The sequence below is a fragment of the Scyliorhinus torazame genome, chromosome 24 (assembly GCF_047496885.1).
Source record: "Scyliorhinus torazame isolate Kashiwa2021f chromosome 24, sScyTor2.1, whole genome shotgun sequence".
Taxonomy (NCBI): Eukaryota; Metazoa; Chordata; class Chondrichthyes; order Carcharhiniformes; family Scyliorhinidae; genus Scyliorhinus; species Scyliorhinus torazame.
In genome coordinates this window covers 14,479,639-14,504,369 of record NC_092730.1, presented here as the reverse complement: position 1 = coordinate 14,504,369, position 24,731 = coordinate 14,479,639, and the positions used below count along the sequence as shown (strand labels likewise).

General features: G+C 56.9%; 1 protein-coding gene across 1 annotated transcript in view; it reads right to left on the bottom strand.

Moving 5' to 3' along the window:
* Positions 1-23,179, bottom strand: part of LOC140399906 (signal-induced proliferation-associated 1-like protein 2) — a 61,309-nt gene extending 38,130 nt beyond the window's left edge. The window contains exons 1-3 of the mRNA XM_072489386.1: positions 23,024-23,179; positions 11,950-12,124; positions 4,024-4,127 (exon numbers count right to left, since the gene is read on the bottom strand). Of these exons, the coding sequence (XP_072345487.1) occupies positions 4,024-4,127; positions 11,950-12,097 (252 nt within the window). The 5' untranslated portion in view covers positions 12,098-12,124; positions 23,024-23,179. The remainder of the gene's footprint in view (positions 1-4,023; positions 4,128-11,949; positions 12,125-23,023) is intronic.
* Between the last annotated feature and the right edge of the window lie 1,552 nt (positions 23,180-24,731).

Here is a 24,731-nt window from a genome sequence, read left to right as displayed (position 1 = left end):
AGAGGGAGTTTTCTCTGTATCTAACCCCGTGCTGTACCTGTCCTGGGAGTGTTTGATGGGGGACAGTGTAGAGGGAGCTTTACTCTGTATCTAACCCCGTGCTGTACCTGTACTGGGAGTGTTTGATGGGGACAATGTAGAGGGAGCTTTACTCTGTATCTAACCCCGTGCTGTACCTGTCCTGGGAGTGTTTGATGGGGACAGTGTAGAGGGAGCTTTACTCTGTATCTAACCCCGTGCTGTACCTTTCCTGGGAATGTTTGATGTGGACAGTGTAGAGGGAGCTTTACTCTGTATCTAACCCTGTGCTATTCCTGTCCTGGGAGTGTTTGATGGGGACAGTGTAGAGGGAGCTTTACTCTGTATCTAACCCCGTGCTGCACCTGTCCTGGGAGTGTTGGATGGGGACAGTGTCGAGGGAGCTTTACTCTGTATCTAACCCCGTGTTGTACCTGTCCTGGGAGTGTTTGATGGGGACAGTGTAGAGGAAGCTTTACTCTATATCTAACCCCGTGGTGTACCTGTGCTGGGAGTGTTTGATGGGGACAGTGTAGAGGGAGCTTTCCTCTGTATCTAAGTCCGTGCTGTCCCTGTCCTGGGAGTGTTTGATGGGGACAGTGTAGAGGGAGCTTTACTCTGTATCTAACCCCGTGCTGTACCTATCCTGGGAGTGTTTGATGGGGACAGTGTAGAGGGAGCTTTACACTGTATCTAACCCCGTGCTGTATCTGTCCTGGGAGTGTTTGATGGTGGACAGTGTTGAGGGAGCTTTACTCTGTATCTAACCCCGTGCTGTACCTGTCCTGGGAGTGTTTGATGGGGACAGTGTAGAGGGAGCTTTACTCTGTATCGAACCCCGTGTTGTACCTGTACTGGGAGTGTTTGATGAGGACAGTGTTGAGGGAGCTTTACTCTGTATCTAACCCCGTGTTGTACCTGTCCTGGGAGTGTTTGATGGGGACAGTGTAGAGGGAGCTTTACTCTGTATCTAACCCCGTGCTGTACCTGTCCTGGGAGTGTTTGATGGGGACAGTGTAGAGGGAGCTTTACTCTGTATCTAACCCCGTGCTGTCCCTGTCCTGGGAGTGATTGATGGGGACAGTGTAGAGGGAGCTTTACTCTGTATGTAACCCCATGCTGTACCTGTCCTGGGAGTGATTGATGGGGACGGTGCAGAGGGAGCTTCACTCTGTATCTAACCCCGTGCTGTACCTGTCCTGGGAGTGTTTGATGGGGGACAGTGTAGAGGGAGCTTTACTCTGTATCTAACCCCGTGCTGTACCTGTCCTGGGAGTGTTTGATGGGGGACAGTGTAGAGGGAGCTTCACTCTGTATCTAACCCCGTGCTGTCCCTGTCCTGGGAGTGATTGATGGGGACAGTGTAGAGGGAGCTTCACTCTGTATCTAACCCCGTGCTGTACCTGTCCTGGGAGTGTTTGATGGGGACAGTGTAGAGGGAGCTTTACTCTGTATCTAACCCCGTGCTGTACCTGTCCTGGGAGTGTTTGATGGGGGACAGTGTAGAGGGAGCTTCACTCTGTATCTAACCCCGTGCTGTCCCTGTCCTGGGAGTGATTGATGGGGACAGTGTAGAGGGAGCTTCACTCTGTATCTAACCCCGTGCTGTACCTGTCCTGGGAGTGTTTGATGGGGACAGTGTAGAGGGAGCTTTACTCTGTATGTAACCCCGTGCTGTACCTGTCCTGGGAGTGTTTGATGGGGACAGTGTAGAGGGAGCTTTACTCTGTATCTAACCACGTGCTGTACCTGTCCTGGGAGTGTTTGATGGGGACAGTGTAGAGGGAGCTTCACTCTGTATCTAACCCCGTGCTGCACCTGTCCCGGGAGTGTTTGATGAGGACGGTGTAGAGCGAGCCTTACTCTGTATCTAACCCCGTGCTGTACCTGTCCTGGGAGTGTTTGATGGGGACAGTGTAGAGGGAGCTTTACTCTGTATCTAACTGCGTGCTGTACCTGTCCTGGGAGTGTTTGATGGGGACAGTGTAGAGGGAGCTTTACTCTGTATCTAACCCCGTGCTGTACCTGTCCTGGGAGTGTTTGATGGGGACAGTGTAGAGGGAGCTTTACTCTGTATCTAACCGCGTGCTGTAACTGTCCTGGGAGTGTTTGATGGGGACAGTGTAGAGGGAGCTTTACTCTGTATCTAACCGCGTGCTGTACCTGTCCTGGGAGTGTTTGATGGGGACAGTGTAGAGGGAGCTTCACTCTGTATCTAACCCCGTGCTGTACCTGTCCTGGGAGTGTTTGATGGGGACAGTGTAGAGGGAGCTTTACTCTGTATCTAACCCCGTGCTGTACCTGTCCTGGGAGTGTTTGATGGGGACAGTGTAGAGGGAGCTTCACTCTGTATCTAACCCCGTGCTGTACCTGTCCTGGGAGTGTTTGATGGGGACAGTGTAGAGGGAGAGTTACTCTGTATCTAACCCCGTGCTGTACCTGTCCTGGGAGTGTTTGATGGGGACAGTGTAGAGGGAGCTTCACTCTGTATCTAACCCCGTGCTGTACCTGTCCTGGGAGTGTTTGATGGGGACAGTGTAGAGGGAGCTTTACTCTGTATCTAACCCCGTGCTGTACCTGTCCTGGGAGTGTTTGATGGGGACAGTGTAGAGGGAGCTTTACTCTGTATCTAACCCCGTGCTGTACCTGTCCTGGGAGTGTTTGATGGGGACAGTGTAGAGGGAGCTTTACTCTGTATCTAACCGCGTGCTGTAACTGTCCTGGGAGTGTTTGATGGGGACAGTGTAGAGGGAGCTTTACTCTGTATCTAACCGCGTGCTGTACCTGTCCTGGGAGTGTTTGATGGGGACAGTGTAGAGGGAGCTTTACTCTGTATCTAACCCCGTGCTGTACCTGTCCTGGGAGTGTTTGATGGGGACAGTGTAGAGGGAGCTTTACTCTGTATCTAACCCCGTGCTGTACCTGTCCTGGGAGTGTTTGATGGGGACAGTGTAGAGGGAGCTTTACTCTGTATCTAACCCCGTGCTGTACCTGTCCTGGGAGTGTTTGATGGGGACAGTGTAGAGGGAGCTTTACTCTGTATCTAACCGCGTGCTGTAACTGTCCTGGGAGTGTTTGATGGGGACAGTGTAGAGGGAGCTTTACTCTGTATCTAACCGCGTGCTGTACCTGTCCTGGGAGTGTTTGATGGGGACAGTGTCGAGGGAGCTTTACTCTGTATCTAACCCCGTGCTGTACCTGTCCTGGGAGTGTTTGATGGGGACAGTGCAGAGGGAGCTTTACTCTGTATCTAACCCCGTGCTGTACCTGTCCTGGGAGTGTTTGATGGGGACAGTGTAGAGGGAGCTTTATTCTGTATCTAACCCCGTGCTGTACCTGTCCTGGGATTGTTTGATGGGGACAGTGTAGAGGGAGCTTTATTCTGTATCTAACCCTGTGCTGTACCTGTCCTGGGAGTGTTTGATGGGGACAGTGTAGAGGGAGCTTTACTCTGTATCTAACCCCGTGCTGTACCTGTCCTGGGAGTGTTTGATGGTGACAGTGTAGAGGGAGCTTTACTCTGTGTCTAACCCCGTGCTGTACCTGTCCTGGGAGTGTTTGATGGGGACAGTGTAGAGGGAGCTTTACTCTGTGTCTAACCCCATGCTGTACCTGTCCTGGGAGTGTTTGATGGTGACAGTGTAGAGGGAGCTTTATTCTGTATCTAACCCCGTGCTCTACCTGTCCAGGGAGTTTTTGATGGTGACAGTGTAGAGGGAGCTTTACTCTGTATCTAACCCCGTGCTGTATCTGTCCTTTGAGTGTTTGATGGGGACAGTGTAGAGGGAGCTTCACTCTGTATCTAACCCCGTGCGGTCCCCGTACTGACTGTGTTCTGTGCTGATGTTGGCTGGAGTGAACGGGAAATGTGTTCCAATCCTCAGCCAATCATTCCCGAGGTATGGAAGAGTTCCGAGGATCCAGTGTCAGTGGGGGCCCTGTGTGGGTTGGCCGCAGGATGGGAATAAAGTGGTAGATCGGAGCCCTGTTGGACTCAGTTCTTACCTGCTGGCTGTTGTTGGCGGTGAACGGAAGCATAGTCGATACGTGGAACATAATCTCATAGTCGTGGTACGTTGTGTAGAGTGAATGAGTGCCGGTGGAATCCGCTGGAAAAGAGATGGAAAGGTTTGAGACCTTAGGTCCCAGCTGTTCTTCCTCTACCCCTTCCAAATCTACCCAACCCCCAAATCTCCACCCCCTCAAATCTCCCCGCACCCCCCGCCAAATCTCCCACCCGCCCCCCGCCCCCCCCCCCCCCTCACCGGCTCTGCGTTTCTGTCCCACAGAGATTGAGAAACATTGGAATACATTGGCTTGGCGAGTATCGCCCCCCCCCCCCCAACCCCCCCCCCAACCCCCCCCCCAACCGCCCCCCCCCCCCCGCCCCGGGCGGGGGTGGCGTTACAGCGGAGGCCAAACGCTGAGCCCAGCCGTACCGCCAAGTCGGCGGGCCATGGGTCCCTGGAGGGGCACGGTGATGCAGTGGTCAGCGCTGATAGGGCAGCACGGTGACAGTGGTCAGTGCTGATAGGGCAGCACGGTGACAGTGGTCAGCGCTGATAGGGCAGCACGGTGACAGTGGTCAGCGCTGATAGGGCAGCACGGTGACAGTGGTCAGTGCTGATAGGGCAGCACGGTGACAGTGGTCAGCGCTGATAGGGCAGCACGGTGACAGTGGTCAGTGCTGATAGGGCAGCACGGTGACAGTGGTCAGTGCTGATAGGGCAGCACGGTGATGTTGTGGTCAGTGCTGATAGGGCAGCACGGTGACAGTGGTCAGCGCTGATAGGGCAGCACGGTGACAGTGGTCAGTGCTGATAGGGCAGCACGGTGACAGTGGTCAGTGCTGATAGGGCAGCACGGTGATGCAGTGGTCAGTGCTGATAGGGCAGCACGGTGACAGTGGTCAGCGCTGATAGGGCAGCACGGTGACAGTGGTCAGTGCTGATAGGGCAGCACGGTGACAGTGGTCAGTGCTGATAGGGCAGCACGGTGACAGTGGTCAGTGCTGATAGGGCAGCACGGTGACAGTGGTCAGCGCTGATAGGGCAGCACTGTGACAGTGGTCAGCGCTGATAGGGCAGCACGGTGACAGTGGTCAGTGCTGATAGGGCAGCACGGTGACAGTGGTCAGCGCTGATAGGGCAGCACGGTGACAGTGGTCAGTGCTGATAGGGCAGCACGGTGACAGTGGTCAGCGCTGATAGGGCAGCACTGTGACAGTGGTCAGTGCTGATAGGGCAGCACGGTGACAGTGGTCAGTGCTGATAGGGCAGCACTGTGACAGTGGTCAGTGCTGATAGGGCAGCACGGTGACAGTGGTCAGTGCTGATAGGGCAGCACGGTGACAGTGGTCAGCGCTGATAGGGCAGCACGGTGACAGTGGTCAGTGCTGATAGGGCAGCACGGTGACAGTGGTCAGCGCTGATAGGGCAGCACGGTGACAGTGGTCAGCGCTGATAGGGCAGCACGGTGACAGTGGTCAGTGCTGATAGGGCAGCACGGTGACAGTGGTCAGCGCTGATAGGGCAGCACGGTGACAGTGGTCAGTGCTGATAGGGCAGCACGGTGACAGTGGTCAGGGCTGATAGGGCAGCACGGTGACAGTGGTCAGTACTGATAGGGCAGCACGGTGACAGTGGTCAGCGCTGATAGGGCAGCACGGTGACAGTGGTCAGAGCTGATAGGGCAGCACGGTGACAGTGGTCAGTGCTGATAGGGCAGCACGGTGACAGTGGTCAGTGCTGATAGGGCAGCACGGTGACAGTGGTCAGCGCTGATAGGGCAGCACGGTGACAGTGGTCAGTGCTGATAGGGCAGCACGGTGACAGTGGTCAGCACTGATAGGGCAGCACGGTGTCAGTGGTCAGTGCTGATAGGGCAGCACGGTGTCAGTGGTCAGGGCTGATAGGGCAGCACGGTGACAGTGGTCAGCGCTGATAGGGCAGCACGGTGACAGTGGTCAGAGCTGATAGGGCAGCACGGTGACAGTGGTCAGAGCTGATAGGGCAGCACGGTGACAGTGGTCAGCGCTGATAGGGCAGCACGGTGACAGTGGTCAGCGCTGATAGGGCAGCACGGTGACAGTGGTCAGCGCTGATAGGGCAGCACGGTGACAGTGGTCAGCGCTGATAGGGCAGCACGGTGACAGTGGTCAGTGCTGATAGGGCAGCACGGTGACAGTGGTCAGCACTGATAGGGCAGCACGGTGTCAGTGGTCAGTGCTGATAGGGCAGCACGGTGACAGTGGTCAGCGCTGATAGGGCAGCACGGTGACAGTGGTCAGCGCTGATAGGGCAGCACGGTGACAGTGGTCAGTGCTGATAGGGCAGCACGGTGACAGTGGTCAGCGCTGATAGGGCAGCACGGTGACAGTGGTCAGTGCTGATAGGGCAGCACGGTGACAGTGGTCAGCGCTGATAGGGCAGCACGGTGACAGTGGTCAGTGCTGATAGGGCAGCACGGTGACAGTGGTCAGTGCTGATAGGGCAGCACGGTGACAGTGGTCAGAGCTGATAGGGCAGCACGGTGACAGTGGTCAGTGCTGATAGGGCAGCACGGTGACAGTGGTCAGTGCTGATAGGGCAGCACGGTGACAGTGGTCAGCGCAGATAGGGCAGCACGGTGACAGTGGTCAGTGCTGATAGGGCAGCACAGTGACAGTGGTCAGCGCTGATAGGGCAGCACGGTGACAGTGGTCAGCGCTGATAGGGCAGCACGGTGACAATCGTCAGCGCTGATAGGGCAGCACGGTGACAGTGGTCAGCACTGATAGGGCAGCACGGTGACAGTGGTCAGTGCTGATAGGGCAACACGGTGACAGTGGTCAGCGCTGATAGGGCAGCACAGTGACAGTGGTCAGCGCTGATAGGGCAGCACGGTGACAGTGGTCAGTGCTGATAGGGCAGCACGGTGACAGTGGTCAGCACTGATAGGGCAGCACGGTGTCAGTGGTCAGTGCTGACAGGGCAGCACGGTGTCAGTGGTCAGTGCTGATAGGGCAGCACGGTGACAATCGTCAGCGCTGATAGGGCAGCACGGTGACAGTGGTCAGTGCTGATAGGGCAGCACGGTGATGCAGTGGTCAGCGCTGATAGGGCAGCACGGTGACAGTGGTCAGTGCTGATAGGGCAGCACGGTGACAGTGGTCAGTGCTGATAGGGCAGCACGGTGTCAGTGGTCAGAGCTGATAGGGCAGCACGGTGTCAGTGGTCAGCACTGATAGGGCAGCACGGTGTCAGTGGTCAGTGCTGATAGGGCAGCACCGTGACAGTGGTCAGTGCTGATAGGGCAGCACGGTGACAGTGGTCAGTGCTGATAGGGCAGCACCGTGACAGTGGTCAGTGCTGATAGGGCAGCACGGTGACAGTGGTCAGTGCTGATAGGGCAGCACGGTGACAGTGGTCAGTGCTGATAGGGCAGCACGGTGACAGTGGTCAGTGCTGATAGGGCAGCACGGTGACAGTGGTCAGTGCTGATAGGGCAGCACCGTGACAGTGGTCAGTGCTGATAGGGCAGCACCGTGACAGTGGTCAGTGCTGATAGGGCAGCACGGTGTCAGTGGTCAGTGCTGATAGGGCAGCACGGTGACAGTGGTCAGTGCTGATAGGGCAGCACGGTGACAGTGGTCAGCGCTGATAGGGCAGCACGGTGACAGTGGTCAGTGCTGATAGGGCAGCACGGTGACAGTGGTCAGTGCTGATAGGGCAGCACCGTGACAGTGGTCAGTGCTGATAGGGCAGCACGGTGACAGTGGTCAGCGCTGATAGGGCAGCACGGTGACAGTGGTCAGTGCTGATAGGGCAGCACGGTGACAGTGGTCAGCGCTGATAGGGCAGCACGGTGTCAGTGGTCAGCGTTGATAGGGCAGCACGGTGACAGTGGTCAGTGCTGATAGGGCAACACGGTGACAGTGGTCAGCACTGATAGGGCAGCACGGTGACAGTGGTCAGTGCTGATAGGGCAGCACGGTGACAGTGGTCAGTGCTGATAGGGCAGCACGGTGACAGTGGTCAGTGCTGATAGGGCAGCACGGTGACAGTGGTCAGTGCTGATAGGGCAGCACGGTGACAGTGGTCAGTGCTGATAGGGCAGCACGGTGACAGTGGTCAGTGCTGATAGGGCAGCACGGTGACAGTGGTCAGTGCTGATAGGGCAGCACGGTGACAGTGGTCAGCGCTGATAGGGCAGCACGATGACAGTGGTCAGTGCTGATAGGGCAGCACGGTGACAGTGGTCAGTGCTGATAGGGCAGCACGGTGACAGTGGTCAGTGCTGATAGGGCAGCACGGTGACAGTGGTCAGCGCTGATAGGGCAGCACGGTGACAGTGGTCAGCGCTGATAGGGCAGCACGGTGACAGTGGTCAGTGCTGATAGGGCAGCACGGTGACAGTGGTCAGTGCTGATAGGGCAGCACGGTGACAGTGGTCAGCGCTGATAGGGCAGCACGGTGACAGTGGTCAGTGCTGATAGGGCAGCACGGTGACAGTGGTCAGCGCTGATAGGGCAGCACGGTGACAGTGGTCAGAGCTGATAGGGCAGCACGGTGACAGTGGTCAGTGCTGATAGGGCAGCACGGTGACAGTGGTCAGCGCTGATAGGGCAGCACGGTGACAGTGGTCAGCGCTGATAGGGCAGCACGGTGTCAGTGGTCAGTGCTGATAGGGCAGCACGGTGACAGTGGTCAGCGCTGATAGGGCAGCACTGTGACAGTGGTCAGTGCTGATAGGGCAGCACGGTGACAGTGGTCAGTGCTGATAGGGCAGCACGGTGACAGTGGTCAGCGCTGATAGGGCAGCACGGTGACAGTGGTCAACGCTGATAGGGCAGCACGGTGACAGTGGTCAGAGCTGATAGGGCAGCACGGTGACAGTGGTCAGCGCTGATAGGGCAGCACGGTGACAGTGGTCAGCGCTGATAGGGCAGCACGGTGACAGTGGTCAGTGCTGATAGGGCAGCACGGTGATGCAGTGGTCAGCGCTGATAGGGCAGCACGGTGACAGTGGTCAGTGCTGATAGGGCAGCACGGTGATGCAGTGGTCAGCGCTGATAGGGCAGCGCGGTGACAGTGGTCAGTGCTGATAGGGCAGCACGGTGACAGTGGTCAGCACTGATAGGGCAGCACGGTGACAGTGGTCAGCGCTGATAGGGCAGCACGGTGACAGTGGTCAGCGCTGATAGGGCAGCACGGTGACAGTGGTCAGTGCTGATAGGGCAGCACGGTGACAGTGGTCAGTGCTGATAGGGCAGCACGGTGACAGTGGTCAGTGCTGATAGGGCAGCACGGTGACAGTGGTCAGTGCTGATAGGGCAGCACGGTGACAGTGGTCAGTGCTGATAGGGCAGCACGGTGACAGTGGTCAGCACTGATAGGGCAGCACGGTGTCAGTGGTCAGTGCTGATAGGGCAGCACTGTGACAGTGGTCAGCGCTGATAGGGCAGCACAGTGACAGTGGTCAGTGCTGATAGGGCAGCACGGTGACAGTGGTCAGAGCTGATAGGGCAGCACGGTGACAGTGGTCAGCGCTGATAGGGCAGCACGGTGACAGTGGTCAGTGCTGATAGGGCAGCACGGTGACAGTGGTCAGTGCTGATAGGGCAGCACGGTGACAGTGGTCAGTGCTGATAGGGCAGCACGGTGACTGTGGTCAGTGCTGATAGGGCAGCACGGTGACAGTGGTCAGTGCTGATAGGGCAGCACGGTGACAGTGGTCAGCGCTGATAGGGCAGCACGGTGACAGTGGTCAGTGCTGATAGGGCAGCACGGTGTCAGTGGTCAGCACTGATAGGGCAACACGGTGACAGTGGTCAGAGCTGATAGGGCAGCACGGTGACAGTGGTCAGCACTGATAGGGCAGCACGGTGACAGTGGTCAGCGCTGATAGGGCAGCACGGTGACAGTGGTCAGTGCTGATAGGGCAGCACTGTGACAGTGGTCAGTGCTGATAGGGCAGCACGGTGACAGTGGTCAGTGCTGATAGGGCAGCACGGTGACAGTGGTCAGTGCTGATAGGGCAGCACGGTGACAGTGGTCAGCGCTGATAGGGCAGCACGGTGACAGTGGTCAGTGCTGATAGGGCAGCACGGTGTCAGTGGTCAGTGCTGATAGGGCAGCACGGTGACAGTGGTCAGCGCTGATAGGGCAGCACGGTGTCAGTGGTCAGTGCTGATAGGGCAGCACGGTGACAGTGGTCAGTGCTGATAGGGCAGCACGGTGACAGTGGTCAGTGCTGATAGGGCAGCAGCGTGTCAGTGGTCAGTGCTGATAGGGCAGCACGGTGACAGTGGTCAGTGCTGATAGGGCAGCACGGTGACAGTGGTCAGCGCTGATAGGGCAGCACGGTGACAGTGGTCAGCGCTGATAGGGCAGCACGGTAGCACAGTAGTTAGCACGGCTGCCTCACAGCGCCAGGGACCCGGGTCCAATTCCGACTTTGGGTCACTGTCTGGGCGGAGTTTGCACGTTCGCCCCCGTGTCGGTGTGAGTTTCCTCCGGGTGCTCCGGTTTCCTCCCACAGCCCAAAGCTGTGCAGGTTAGGTGAGGTTACAGGGGTAGAGGCAGGGGAGTGGGCCTAGAGAGGGCTCTCTTTCAAAGGGTCAGTGCAGACTCGATGAGCAGAATAGCCTCCTTCGCACTGTCGGATTATTCTTCGATTCCAGTCCCACCCCAGCCACCCGAGTTGGCAACAGCCTCGGCTAAGTGCCCGAGGGAGTGCAGCACCGTACGAGGCGTCCCTCTTTTGGTCGACATGGCAACCGTGCGTGCGGGGAACGGTGGAGGTCAGGGGGGCATGGATTCTCCAGTCCCTCCGCGGTGGATGGAGCTTCGGTCGAGCGCCAAATTCTCCGCCCGCGGCGGCTGGACCAACTTCGATCGGAGAATCCCGGCCACGGTCTTCCTAAATGGCGGAGCAGGCTCGTGGCGGGGGGCGGGGGGTGGGGGTGGGGGGGGCGGGGGGCGGGGGGGGATCCTGCGCGGACTACCCCAGCTCCGAATTTGGATGTGTGCGCATGGCACCAGGGAGCGCCGATTACACCGCGTGGGATACTGGGAGGAGTGAATCAGAGGCTGCGGCCAGCTTTCTGCGGTCACGGGTTCAAATCCTACCGCAGCCATCGCCTCTGAAAGGGTGGTGGGCCTTGAATTCACAACTTCCTACACTCCCCACAGTATTCCGTACGGGGGCTGGACGGCTGGTTCGTGATGCTGAGCGAGGCCAGCAGCGTGTTTTTTTTTTAACATAGAATATACAGTGCAGAAGGAGGCCATTCGGCCCATCGAGTCTGCACCGACCCACTTAAGCCCTCACTTCCACCCTATCCCCGTAACCCAATAACCCCTCCTAACCTTTTTGGACACTAAGGCGCCATTTATCATGGCCAATCCACCCGGCCTGCACGTCTTTGGACTGTGGGAGGAAACCGGAGCACCCGGAGGAAACCCACGCAGACACGGGGGGAGAACGTGCAGACTCCGCACAGACAGTGACCCAGCGGGGAATCGAACCTGGGACCCTGGCGCTGTGAAGCCACAGTGCTGTCCGCTTGTGCTACCGTGCTGCCCCGTACCGGCTGAGGTTATTCTCGAAGGCCCCGTCTTCGCAACCTTGCCCCCTCGCCTGAGGTCATTCTAGATCAAGGGGTCACAGTCTCCGGATACAGGACTGAGATGAGGATAAAAGGGGGCACCTGTGGGATTCTCCACCACAGGAAGGCCGGGGGGGGGGGGGGGGGGGGGCCACGTCACTGGATAGAATTCGGGAGAAAATAGATTTCTAAAGTCTAACGGGGACTCGGGGTCTGGGGAGGGCGTGGTTTGGGTGTTGAGATCGAGAATCAGCCACGGTCCCATTGAATAGCACAGCAGGGCTCGAAGGGCCTCCTCCTGCTCGCTCCCATTTCTCTCTGGTCCATCCCGCTCGACCTACTCTTGTTGTCCAGTTGGGCCCGGTATCGGTCGAAGCCTTTCAGCTTGACCCTCTGCCCCAGGAGGTCGAGGAATTCTTCGAAGGCCGGCCCTGCCATCTCGTTGTTGTACATCTCCTCCTCGCTGCTCTGTCCTGCTTTACAGTACATGATCCCCACCTTGCGCTGGAAGGTTAACTGGGGAGGAAAAGGAGAGGAGAGATGCACGTTAAAGCCTTCAAACGTCACATAACTGGAGGCCCCTTCCCCAGCACCGGGCCCGGATAAATGGGAGACTCCCAGCCTTGAGGTTCCTGACAACAAAAAAGAAACACTCCTAGGCTAAGTGAATGGGCTAGGGTCTGGCAGATGGAATTCCATGTTGACAAATGTGAGGTTATCCATTTTGGTAGGAATAACAGCAAAAGGGGTTATTATTTAAATGATAAAATATTAAAACATGCTGCTGTGCAGAGAGACCTGGGTGTGCTAGTGCATGAGTCGCAAAAAGTTGGTTTACAGGTGCAACAGGTGATTAAGAAGGCTAATGGAATTGTGTCCTTCATTGCTAGAGGGATGGAGTTTAAGACTAGGGAGGTTATGCTGCAATTGTATAAGGTGTTAGTGAGGCCACACCTGGAGTATTTTGTTCAATTTTGGTCCCCTTACTTGAGAAAGGACGTACTGGCGCTGGAGGGTGTGCAGAGGAGATTCACTCGGTTAATCCCAGAGCTGAAGGGGTTGGATTACGAGGAGAGGTTGAGTAGACTGGGACTGTACTCATTGGAATTTAGAAGGATGAGGGGGGATCTTATAGAAACGTACAAGATTATGAAGGGAATGGATAGGATAGATGCGGGCAGGTTGTTTCCACTGGCGGGTGAAAGCAGAGCTAGGGGGCATAGCCTCAAAATAAGGGGAAGTAGATTTAAGACTGAGTTTAGGAGGAACTTCTTCACCCAAAGGGTTGTGAATCTATGGAATTCCTTGCCCAGTGAAGCAGTTGAGGCTCCTTCATTAAATGTTTTTAAGATGAAGATAATTAGTTTTTTGAAGAATAAAGGGATTAAGGGTTATGGTGTTCGGGCCGGAAAGTGGAGCTGAGTCCACAAAAGATCAGCCATGATCTCATTGAATGGTGGAGCAGGCTCGAGGGGCCAGATGGCCGACTCCTGCTCCTAGTTCTTATGTTCTTATGTTCTCAGCAATCGTAAAGTGATGGCATGGCGGGAGGCCTTCAGTCCGTCGCCTCTGTGCTAGCCAAGAGAGATCTCCCAGGGCCTGCGGGTCAAAAAGCTTCACCTCATGTCGCCTCGTGGTAGACTGGCACAAAAGGCGAAGTCACACGGGATCAGAGGCGAGGTGGTCAGATGGATACAGAACTGGCTCGGTCACAGAAGGCAGAGGGTGGCAGTGGAAGGGTGTTTTTCTGAATGGAAGGTTGTGACTAGTGGTGTTCCACAGGGACCGGTGCTGGGGCCTCTCTTGTTTGTAGTGTACATAAACGATGTGGTAGTCTGTGTAGAGGTATTACGGTACCTGGTAATGCTGGAACACCATTGGTAGATATTGTATGCTTCCTATTGGTCAAGCTGTATGGTAGCTCCGCCCTGCTTGGCGGGGTATAAGAGCCCGTGCCGCCCCAGCAGCCTTCATTCTGTACCTGAGCTGCTGGGGGAAACATCTAGCTTATTAAAGCCTTCAGTTGGACTACAACCTCGCTTTAGTGGTCATTGATCGTGCATCAAACGTAGCCTGTCTGATTAGTAAGTTTACGGATGACACCAAGGTTGGTGGAGCGGCAGATAGTGTTGAGGATTGTCAGAAGATACAGCAGGACATAAACAGGCTGGAGACTTGGGCAGAGAAATGGCAAATGGAGTTTAATCAGGCCAAATGTGAGGTAATGCATTTTGGTCGGTCTAACATAGAGGGGAAATATACCGTAAATGGCAAAAACTCTTAGGAATATAGAAAGTCAGAGAGATCTGGACGTGCGGGTGGTCTTTGAAGGTGGCAACACAAGTGGGCAAGGTAGTCAAGAAAGCATACAGCCTGCTTGCCTTCATTGGACGGGGCATCGAGTATAAAAACTGGCAAGTCATGCTACAGTTGGATAGAACCTCGGCTAGGCCGCACTCGGAATATTGCGCACAATTCTGGTCGCCACGCTACCAGAAGGATGTGGAGGCTTTGGAGAGGGTGCAGAGGGGGTTGACCAGGATGTTGCCTGGTCTGGAGGGTGTTAGCTGTGCGGACAGGCTGAATAGACTCGGACTGTTTTCGTTAGAAAGATGGAGACCGAGGGGTGACCTGATAGAGGTCTACAAGATTACGAGGGGGATGGATAGAGTGGATGGGCAGGCACTCTTTCCCAGGGTGGAGGGGTCAGTCACTGGGGGGGGCTGGGGGGCAAGGTTTAGAGGAGATGTGCGAGGCAGGTTTTTTACGCACAGGGTGGCGAGTGCCTGGATCGCGTGGCCAGGGGAGGTTGTGGAAGCAGATACATTAACGGCGTTCAAAAGGCACCTCGACAAACACATGGATAGGATGGGTATAGAGGGAGACGGCACAAGGAAGTGCTGAGGGTTTTGGCAAAGGTTGGTATCATGACCGGGACATGCTTGGAGGGCCGAAGGGCCTGTTCCTGCGTTGTATTTGTTCTTTTTTCTTTGTTCTAATCCTTCCCCTATCCAATCTCGCCTCACAGCTGCGAGTCTGTTTTTATTCCAGGACAGCCAGAGAGTCGACCACATTGCTGCGTGGGCCTGAAGCCTGGGCTAGGCCCGACCGAGTAAGGCTGGCAGATTTCCATTATCTCGGGTAACATTCACCCAGAGATTCGAGGCCATGTTCCTACCCTGAGGCAACCTTTACACGCAGGAGTGAAGAGAACTGAATTGTAGGTTAACTCGGGAGGCCTCACAATCAGGCCTCGCCCCCAAAATTAGCAACCCTTCCCGGAGAGGCTGCAATAAATATACAACACTTCCTGGCCACTCCCATCCTTATTCAGTGCCGTAACCACATCCCCGATTGCAGCATCAGTAAACCCAGTAAAAGAACGACGGGCTGACTAGACTATTTCCCTGCGTTCTGTTCTATATTGTCAGTGTGTGGGACCCGTACCTCAGTGAGAGTCAGTGTGTGTGGAACCCGTACCCCAGTGAGAGTCAGTGTGTGTGGAACCCGTACCCCAGTGAGAGTCAGTGTGTGTGGGACCCGTACCTCAGTGAGAGTCAGTGTGTGTGGGACCCATACCCCAGCGAGAGTCAGTGTGTGTGGGACCCGTACCCCAGTGAGAGTCAGTGTGTGTGGGACCCGTACCCCAGTGAGTGTCAGTGTGTGTGGGACCCGTACCCCAGTGAGAGTCAGTGTGTGTGGAACCCATACCCCAGTGAGAGTCAGTGTGTGTGGGACCCGTACCTCAGTGAGAGTCAGTGTGTGTGGGACCCATACCCCAGCGAGAGTCAGTGTGTGTGGGACCCGTACCCCAGTGAGAGTCAGTGTGTGTGGGACCCGTACCCCAGTGAGAGTCAGTGTGTGTGGGACCCGTACCCCAGCGAGAGTCAGTGTGTGTGGGACCCGTACCCCAGTGAGAGTCAGTGTGTGTGGGACCCGTACCCCAGTGAGAGTCAGTGTGTGTGGGACCCGTACCCCAGTGAGAGTCAGTGTGTGTGGGACCCGTACCCCAGTGAGAGTCAGTGTGTGTGGGACCCGTACCCCAGTGAGAGTCAGTGTGTGTGGGACCCGTACCCCAGTGAGAGTCAGTGTGTGTGGGACCCGTACCCCAGTGAGAGTCAGGGTGTGTGGGACCCGTACCCCAGTGAGAGTCAGGGTGTGTGGGACCCGTACCCCAGTGAGAGTCAGGGTGTGCGGGACCCGTACCCCAGTGAGAGTCAGTGTGTGTGGGACCCGTACCCCAGTGAGAGTCAGGGTGTGTGGGACCCGTACCCCAGTGAGAGTCAGTGTGTGTGGGACCCGTACCCCAGTGAGAGTCAGTGTGTGTGGGACCCGTACCCCAGTGAGAGTCAGTGTGTGTGGGACCCGTACCCCAGTGAGAGTCAGGGTGTGTGGGACCCGTACCCCAGTGAGAGTCAGGCTGTGCGGGACCCGTACCCCAGTGAGAGTCAGTGTGTGTGGGACCCGTACCCCAGTGAGAGTCAGGGTGTGTGGGACCCGTACCCCAGTGAGAGTCAGTGTGTGTGGGACCCGTACCCCAGTGAGAGTCAGTGTGTGTGGGACCCGTACCCCAGTGAGAGTCAGTGTGTGTGGGACCCGTACCCCAGTGAGAGTTGTGTGTGTGGGACCCGTACCCCAGTGAGAGTCAGTGTGTGTGGGACCCGTACCCCAGTGAGAGTCAGTGTGTGTGGGACCCGTACCCCAGTGAGAGTCAGTGTGTGTGGGACCCGTACCCCAGTGAGAGTCAGTGTGTGTGGGACCCGTACCCCAGTGAGAGTCAGTGTGTGTGGGACCCGTACCCCAGTGAGAGTCCGTGTGTGTGGGACCCGTACCCCAGTGAGAGTCAGTGTGTGTGGGACCCGTACCCCAGTGAGAGTCCGTGTGTGTGGGACCCGTACCCCAGTGAGAGTCAGTGTGTGTGGGTCCCGTACCCCAGTGAGAGTCAGTGTGTGTGGGACCCGTACCCCAGTGAGAGTCAGTGTGTGTGGGAACCCGTACCCCAGTGAGAGTCAGTGTGTGTGGGTCCCGTACCCCAGTGAGAGTCAGTGTGTGTGGGAACCGTAACCCAGTGAGTGTCAGTGTGTGTGGGACCCGTACCCCAGTGAGAGTCAGTGTGTGTGGGACCCGTACCCCAGTGAGAGTCAGTGTGTGTGGGACCTGTACCCCAGTGAGAGTCAGTGTGTGTGGGACCCGTATCCCAGTGAGAGTCAGTGTGTGTGGGACCCGTACCCCAGTGAGAGTCAGTGTGTGTGGGATGGACCCGTACCCCAGTGAGAGTCAGTGTGTGTGGGACCCGTACCCCAGTGAGAGTCAGTGTGTGAGGGACCCGTACCCCAGTGAGAGTCAGTGTGTGTGGGACCCGTACCCCAGTGAGAGTCAGTGTGTGTGGGACCCGTACCCCAGTGAGAGTCAGTGTGTGTGGAACCCGTACCCCAGTGAGAGTCAGTGTGTGTGGAACCCGTACCCCAGTGAGAGTCAGTGTGTGTGGGACCCGTACCCCAGTGAGAGTCAGTGTGTGTGGGACCCGTACCCCAGTGAGAGTCAGTGTGTGTGGGAACCCGTACCCCAGTGAGAGTCAGTGTGTGTGGGTCCCGTACCCCAGTGAGAGTCAGTGTGTGTGGGAACCGTAACCCAGTGAGTGTCAGTGTGTGTGGGACCCGTACCCCAGTGAGAGTCAGTGTGTGTGGGACCCGTACCCCAGTGAGAGTCAGTGTGTGTGGGACCTGTACCCCAGTGAGAGTCAGTGTGTGTGGGACCCGTATCCCAGTGAGAGTCAGTGTGTGTGGGACCCGTACCCCAGTGAGAGTCAGTGTGTGTGGGATGGACCCGTACCCCAGTGAGAGTCAGTGTGTGTGGGACCCGTACCCCAGTGAGAGTCAGTGTGTGAGGGACCCGTACCCCAGTGAGAGTCAGTGTGTGTGGGACCCGTACCCCAGTGAGAGTCAGTGTGTGTGGGACCCGTACCCCAGTGAGAGTCAGTGTGTGTGGAACCCGTACCCCAGTGAGAGTCAGTGTGTGTGGAACCCGTACCCCAGTGAGAGTCAGTGTGTGTGGGACCCGTACCCCAGTGAGAGTCAGTGTGTGTGGAACCCGTACCCCAGTGAGAGTCAGTGTGTGTGGAACCCGTACCCCAGTGAGAGTCAGTGTGTGTGGGACCCGTACCCCAGTGAGAGTCAGTGTGTGTGGGACCCGTACCCCAGTGAGAGTCAGGGTGTGTGGGACCCGTACCCCAGTGAGAGTCAGGGTGTGCGGGACCCGTACCCCAGTGAGAGTCAGTGTGTGTGGGACCCGTACCCCAGTGAGAGTCAGGGTGTGTGGGACCCGTACCCCAGTGAGAGTCAGTGTGTGTGGGACCCGTACCCCAGTGAGAGTCAGTGTGTGTGGGACCCGTACCCCAGTGAGAGTCAGTGTGTGTGGGACCCGTACCCCAGTGAGAGTCAGTGTGTGTGGGACCCGTACCCCAGTGAGAGTCAGTGTGTGTGGGACCCGTACCCCAGTGAGAGTCAGTGTGTGTGGGACCCGTACCCCAGTGAGAGTCAGTGTGTGTGGGACCCGTACCCCAGTGAGAGTCAGTGTGTGTGGGACCCGTACCCCAGTGAGAGTCAGTGTGTGTGGGACCCGTACCCCAGTGAGAGTCCGTGTGTGTGGGACCCGTACCCCAGTGAGAGTCAGTGTGTGTGGGACCCGTACCCCAGTGAGAGTCAGTGTGTGTGGGACCCGTACCCCAGTGAGAGTCAGTGTGTGTGGGACCTGTACCCCAGTGAGAGTCAGTGTGTGTGGGACCCGTATCCCAGTGAGAGTCAGTGTGTGTGGGACCCGTACCCCAGTGAGAGTCAGTGTGTGTGGGATGGACCCGTACCCCAGTGAGAGTCAGTGTGTGTGGGACCCGTACCCCAGTGAGAGTCAGTGTGTGAGGGACCCGTACCCCAGTGAGAGTCAGTGTGTGTGGGACCCGTACCCCAGTGAGAGTCAGTGTGTGTGGGACCCGTACCCCAGTGAGAGTCAGTGTGTGTGGAACCCGTACCCCAGTGAGAGTCAGTGTGTGTGGAACCCGTACCCCAGTGAGAGTCAGTGTGTGTGGGACCCGTACCCCAGTGAGAGTCAGTGTGTGTGGGACCCGTACCCCAGTGAGAGTCAGTGTGTGTGGAACCCGTACCCCAGTGAGAGTCAGTGTGTGTGGAACCCGTACCCCAGTGAGAGTCAGTGTGTGTGGGACCCGTACCCCAGTGAGAGTCAGTGTGTGTGGGACCCGTACCCCAGTGAGAGTCAGTGTGTGTGGATCCCATAACACATCAGATCAGAATTGGGCCATTCAGCCCATCAAGTCTGCTCCACCATTTAATGCGATCATGGTTGACGTATATGATAATCATCAACTCCACTTTCCCGCCTCGGGACCAAAACCTTTGATTCCCTTACTGATACAAAATCTGTCTCAGCCTTGAACATGTTTTCCGACTGGACCTGTACAGCTCTCTGCGGCATAGACGCCCACAGATTCACTACCCTCAGAGGAAAGAGGTTCCTCCTCATCCGTGTCTTAAATGATGACCCCTCGCTCTGAGCTGATGCTCTCTTCATATCGGACTCGCCCAAAGGGGAGACAGCATCTCCCCTGCCATGCCTCTTGTCAACCCCATATGTCTCGATAAAGTCGCCTCCCATTCTTCTAAACTCCAATGAATACTGGCCCAGCCTACTCAACTTCTCCTCCGAAGAAAACCCCGTCGTAACGAGGATCAATCGAGAGAACCTTCTCTGAACTGCCTCCAATGTCGGTCTAACTTTCCTTCGCTAAAGGGACCAAAACTGTTCGTAGTATTCCAGGTGTCGTCTCACCAGTGCCTTGTGTAGTCTTAGCAATACCTCCCTATTTTTATGCTCCGTTTCCTTTGAAAAAAGAGGCCAACATTCACCTTGCCTCGCCAATTTGTGCTGGACTTAAATGCTAACCTTATGTAATTTTAGCACAATCATTGGTGGCGCAGTGGTTAGCACTGCTGCCTCACGGCGCCGAGGTCCCAGGTTCGATCCCGGCTCTGGGTCACTGTCCGTGTGGAGTTTGCACATTCGCCCCGTGTCTGCGTGGGTTTCGCCCCCCCCCCCCCCCCCACAACCCAAAGGCCAGCACGGTAGCATTGTGGTTGGCACAATTGCTTCACAGCTCCAGGGTCCCAGGTTCGATTCCCGGCTTGGGTCACTGTCTGTGCGGAGTTTGCACATCCTCTCCGTGTGTGCGTGGGTTTCCTCCGGGTGCTCCGGTTTCCTCCCACAGTCCAAAAATGTGCAGGTTAGGGCGATTGGCCATGTTAAATTGCCCTTACTGTACAAATTGCCCTTAGTGTTGGGTGGGGTTACTGGGTTATGGGGATAGGGTGGAGGTGTCGTTCGTGGGTCGGGTGCTCTTTCCAAGAGCCGGTGCAGACTCGATGGGCTGAATGGCCTCCTTCTGCGCTGTGAATTCTACGATAATCTATGATATGTGCAGGCTAGGTGGATTGGCCACGCTAAATTGCCCCTTAATTGGAAAAAAGAAATGAATTGGGTACTCTAAATTTATTTTAAAAAACCATGGAATCATAGAATTTACAGTGCAGAAGGAGGCCATTCGGCCCATCGAGTCTGCACCGGCCCTTGGAAAGAGCACCCTACCTAAGCCCACACCCCCACACTATCCCTGTAACCCAGTAACCCCACCCAACCCAACGTTTTTGGACACTAGGGTGCCGGAATGTGGCGACTAGGGGCTTTTCACAGTAACTTCGTTTGAAGCCTACTTGTGACAATGAGCGATTTTCATTTCATTTCATTTCATTTATCACGGCCGGGTCCACCTAACCGGCACATCTTTGGGCTGTGGGAGGAAACCGGAGCACCCGGAGGAAACCCACGCACACACGGGAGAGAACGTGCAGACTCCGCACAGACAGTGACCCAAGCCAGGAATTGAACCTGGAACCCTGGAGCTGTGAAGCAACTGTGATAACCACTGTGCTACCGTGCCCCCCCCCCCCCCCCCGAGGACTTTACGCACGAGGACTCCCAAATCCCCTCTGTGCCGTGGCTTTCAGCACTCTCTCTCCACTTAAATAATACTCAGCTTCTTTATTCTTCCTACCACAGGGCATACCGTCACATTTTCCTGCATTATATTGCGTAGCCTTTGCCCACTGACTTAACCTGTCCATATCCTTCTGTAGACTCTCCCCAGGGAGAGTCAGAATGTATTTTCTTTCAGGAAGAATGCCTCCTTTCTGAACACAATTTGCGATCCCAGATTTTCCTGGTCTCTAAAACCATGATCGTGCCATTCTCCTTGCTCAGAATAATTAATCTGACACTTTTCAAAGCCAGGGCAGTGGTTTGAATCGGAAGCTTTTTAAACGTCTTCATCATTTGCTTTCCAACCCAGTTGTTTAAGAGGTTAGGTCCCCCGTGTTCTCCCCCCACCTCCTCTTACGACTGAATCGACTGGGGCGAAGGGACGTGAGAGAGGGAGGGGGAGGGGAGACATATAGAGAGGGAGAGGTGGCGGGGAGGGGAGAGAGGGGGACGGGAAGAGGGGGAGAGAGGGAGGGAGAGAAACAGTGGGGGGGGGAGAGAGGGAGACGGGAAGAGGGGAGAGAGGGAGGGAGAGAGAAAGTGGGGGGGGGAAGAGGGAGACGGTAAGAGGGGAGAGAGGGAGGGAGGGAGAGAGAAAGTGGGTGGGAAAGAGGGAGACGGCAAGAGGGGGGAGAGGGCGGGAATGAGAAAGTGAGGGGAGAGGGGTAGACGGTAAGAGGGGAGAGAGGGAGGGAGGGAGAAAGTGGGCGGGAGAGAGGGAGACGGAAAGAGGGGAGAGAGGGAGGGAGAGAGAAAGTGTGGGGAGAGGGGGAGACGGTAAGAGGGGAGAGAGGGGGGGAGAGGGGGAGACGGTAAGAGGGGAGAGAGGGAGGGAGGGAGAGAGAAAGTGGGTGGGAAAGAGGGAGACGGCAAGAGGGGAGAGAGGGCGGGAATGAGAAAGTGAGGGGAGAGGGGTAGACGGTAAGAGGGGAGAGAGGGAGGGATGGAGAGAGAAAGACGGTAAGAGGGGAGAGTGAGAGAGAGAGAAAGAGAGCGAGAGAGAGCAAGAGAAAGTGAAAGAGAGCAAGAGGGAGCGTGAGAGCGAGAGAGAGCGAGAGAGAGCACGAGAGAGAGAGGGCGAGAAAAGGAGAGAGATAGAGAGAGTGTGAGAGAGAGAGAGAGAGAGAGTGAGAGCGAGAGCGGAGAGCGAGAGCGAGAGAAAGAGAAAGAGGGAGAAGGCGAGAGAGAGAGAGAGAAAGAGAGACGGCGAGAGAGAGAGAGAGAGAGAGAGAGAGGAGAGAGAAAGAGTGCAGGAGAGAGAGAGAAAGTGAGAGCGATAAAGCGGGGAGAGAGAGAGTGCTGGAGAGAGCAGGAGAGAGATGGAGAAAGAGAAAGACAGAGACAGAGAGAGAAACCAGAAAGAGAGATAGACAGAGAGACAGCAAAATGGGATGGACCGAGAGAATAGGAGAGAGAAAGACAGAGAGAGAAATAAAAAAGAGAGATAGAGAGAGCAAGCGGAGACAAGGAAAAAGAGAGACAGACATTGGAATCCAGGAATAAAATTAATTGTGACATGCGTTCAGGGAATGGACATTAGCGAATGTTTTCGAGCATTACAGGCACAGTCCCGGTCACACACAGTCACTGGACCACGGTCCGTTATCCCTCGCCCCACTCTCTGCCCTCTCGGAGATCCCCACAGGCTGGACACCAAGCCCGTGCTCCCCCTGCCGACATGGCTGAGGACGGCTGCCTTGGGCCACATTCGACCTCGGAGCCCTTTAATTATTACATGAATAATGAATCACATTATCTTTCCAGCCGGGCTTGATCAATTATTGACGATGTTTTCCCCATCTGTCACCTCGCGACACTTGACCCCTGCGACAGGCAGCGCCTGGGCTATCGGTGGGGGTGGGGGGGGGTGGGGGGTGTTACCGGAGCGTGAGACGCTTCGCCAGTTGCGTGCCCCCCGCGCTGCCAGACGGCTGGCTGGCAGATAGGCCAACGGGTTGAGTCGCTCAGCGCGTGGGGCCGACAGATCGGGGGCAACCTCCGCGCTTGCGCTGCGGGGCGCCAACGTGCGCTGCCACGGTTGGGTAATTACCTCGACCACCCAACTCCCCACTAACGTAGCGGGCACATTACGCCAGGCGCGAGCGATTCCTTCACCCCGCTTTGTGTGCGTCGCCGGAACTGTAAGGGATGGGCAAAGGGGTGGGAGGATGGTTTACTCACCTTTCCAGGGTCAAGGGGCGGGGCGGGGGGGGGGGGGGGGGGTTGAGGGGTCAAGGGGTCGGGGGCGGGCGTGCGTCCCGCTCCGCGCGGACGGATGGGGCGGAGCGGCAGAGGGGAATCTCCGAGGCCTACCCCTTGCTCGTCCAGCTTCAGCAGCCATCTCGGGAACCTTCGGCGAGTTGGAAGACAGTGCGGAGGCACTGGACATTCAGCCCCGGCACCACGTATTCCAGAAGCTTCTTGGGCGGGATCCCGCGCTGCGTGCCGTGACGGACGGACGAGGGAAACGATTCCTCCAGGATGGAAGCGCGGAGCGTTCGCAGCTGTGGGCCAAAACAAACGTGGATTTGACTATCTCGACGTGACTGGCTCGCTGGCGCGGGCCCACCCAATTGGCCCGTAACTGACCCGCAGAACATCCGCTGCAGAATCTAGAGCTTCTCCACTCTTTTGGTGCTCGTATCGGACTGGTTATGGGGTTACAGGGATTGGATGGGCGAGTGGAGGTGGGTCGGGTGATCTTCGAAGGGCCCCGAATGGCCTCCGTCTGCACCGTTCGGACTCTCAACTAATTCCAGGAATGGGGCGGGTTGTCTTGTGGCGCCGGGTAGGCCCCTCCCGATCGAGTGCTCCCAATGCGGAAAACTATACACTCGAGATGTTTCCTACGTTACGACGGTGACTACACTTCCTGGGTGGCGTGGGAAGCTCTGGGGGGATCGATGCCCCGGAGGTCTGAAAAGCTTTGAGGGTGACATCAAAGCCAAGCTCACCAAAAACAGGTGGGGGCCGTTTTTTCGCGGCATCTTTAAAGGAGAGAGGAAGAGAGAGTGAGGGGGACGGAGAGAGGGCGAGGGGGAGGGAGAGAGGGAGGGAGAGAGAGGGAGAGAGAGGGAGGGGAGGGAGAGAGAGGGGGGGGGGGACGGAGAGAGGGGGGAGGGCGAGAGGGAGGGAGAGAGGGAGGGAGAGAGAGAGGGAGAGAGGGAGGGAGAGAGGGAGGGGAGAGAGGAGAGAGGGAGGGGGGGAGAGGGGGAGAGAGGGAGAGAGAGGGAGAGGGGGGGGACGGAGAGAGGGCGAGGGGGGAGGGCGAGAGGGAGGGAGAGAGAGGGAGGGAGAGAGGGAGGGAGAGAGGGAGAGAGAGGGAGACGGAGATGGAGGGAGGGAGCGAGGGGGGAGAGAGGGAGAGAAAGAGAGAGAAAGAGAGAGAGGGGGGAGAGAGGGGGAGAGAGGAGAAGAGTGGAGAGAGACGGGGAGAGAGGGGGAGAGAGGGGGGGGGGGAGAGGGGGAGAGAGGGGGAGAGAGGGGAGAGAGGGAGAGGGAGGGGGAGAGGGAGGGAGAGAGGGAGGGAGAGAGGGGGAGAGAGGGAGGGAAAGAGAGAGAGTGAGATAAAGAGAGAGAGGGAGAGAGGGAGAGGGGTGAGAGGGGGGGAGAGGGAAAGGGGGAAGAGAGAAGAGAGAGAGGGAGAGTGGGAGGGAGAAGGGGTGGGGGAGAGAGAGAGAGAGAGAGAGAAGGAGAGGGAGAGGGGGGAGAGCGAGAGGAGGAGAGAGACAGAGAGGGAGAGAGACAGAGAGAGAGGGAGAGAAAGAGAGGGAGATAAAGAGGGAGAGAGAGAAAGAGAGAGAGAGGGGGAGGGAGAGGGAAAGGAGAGAGAGAGAGTGAGGGGGAGAGGGAGAGAGAGGGGGAGAGGGAGAGGAGAGAGATTGGAGAGAGGGAGAGAGAGAGGGAGAGAGAGGAAGCGGGAGAGGGAGGGAGGGAGAGAGAGAGAGGGAGGGAGAGTGAGAGGGAGGGGGAGGGAGGGAGAGGGAAAGGGGAGAGAGAGAGAGAGAGGGGGAGAGGGAGA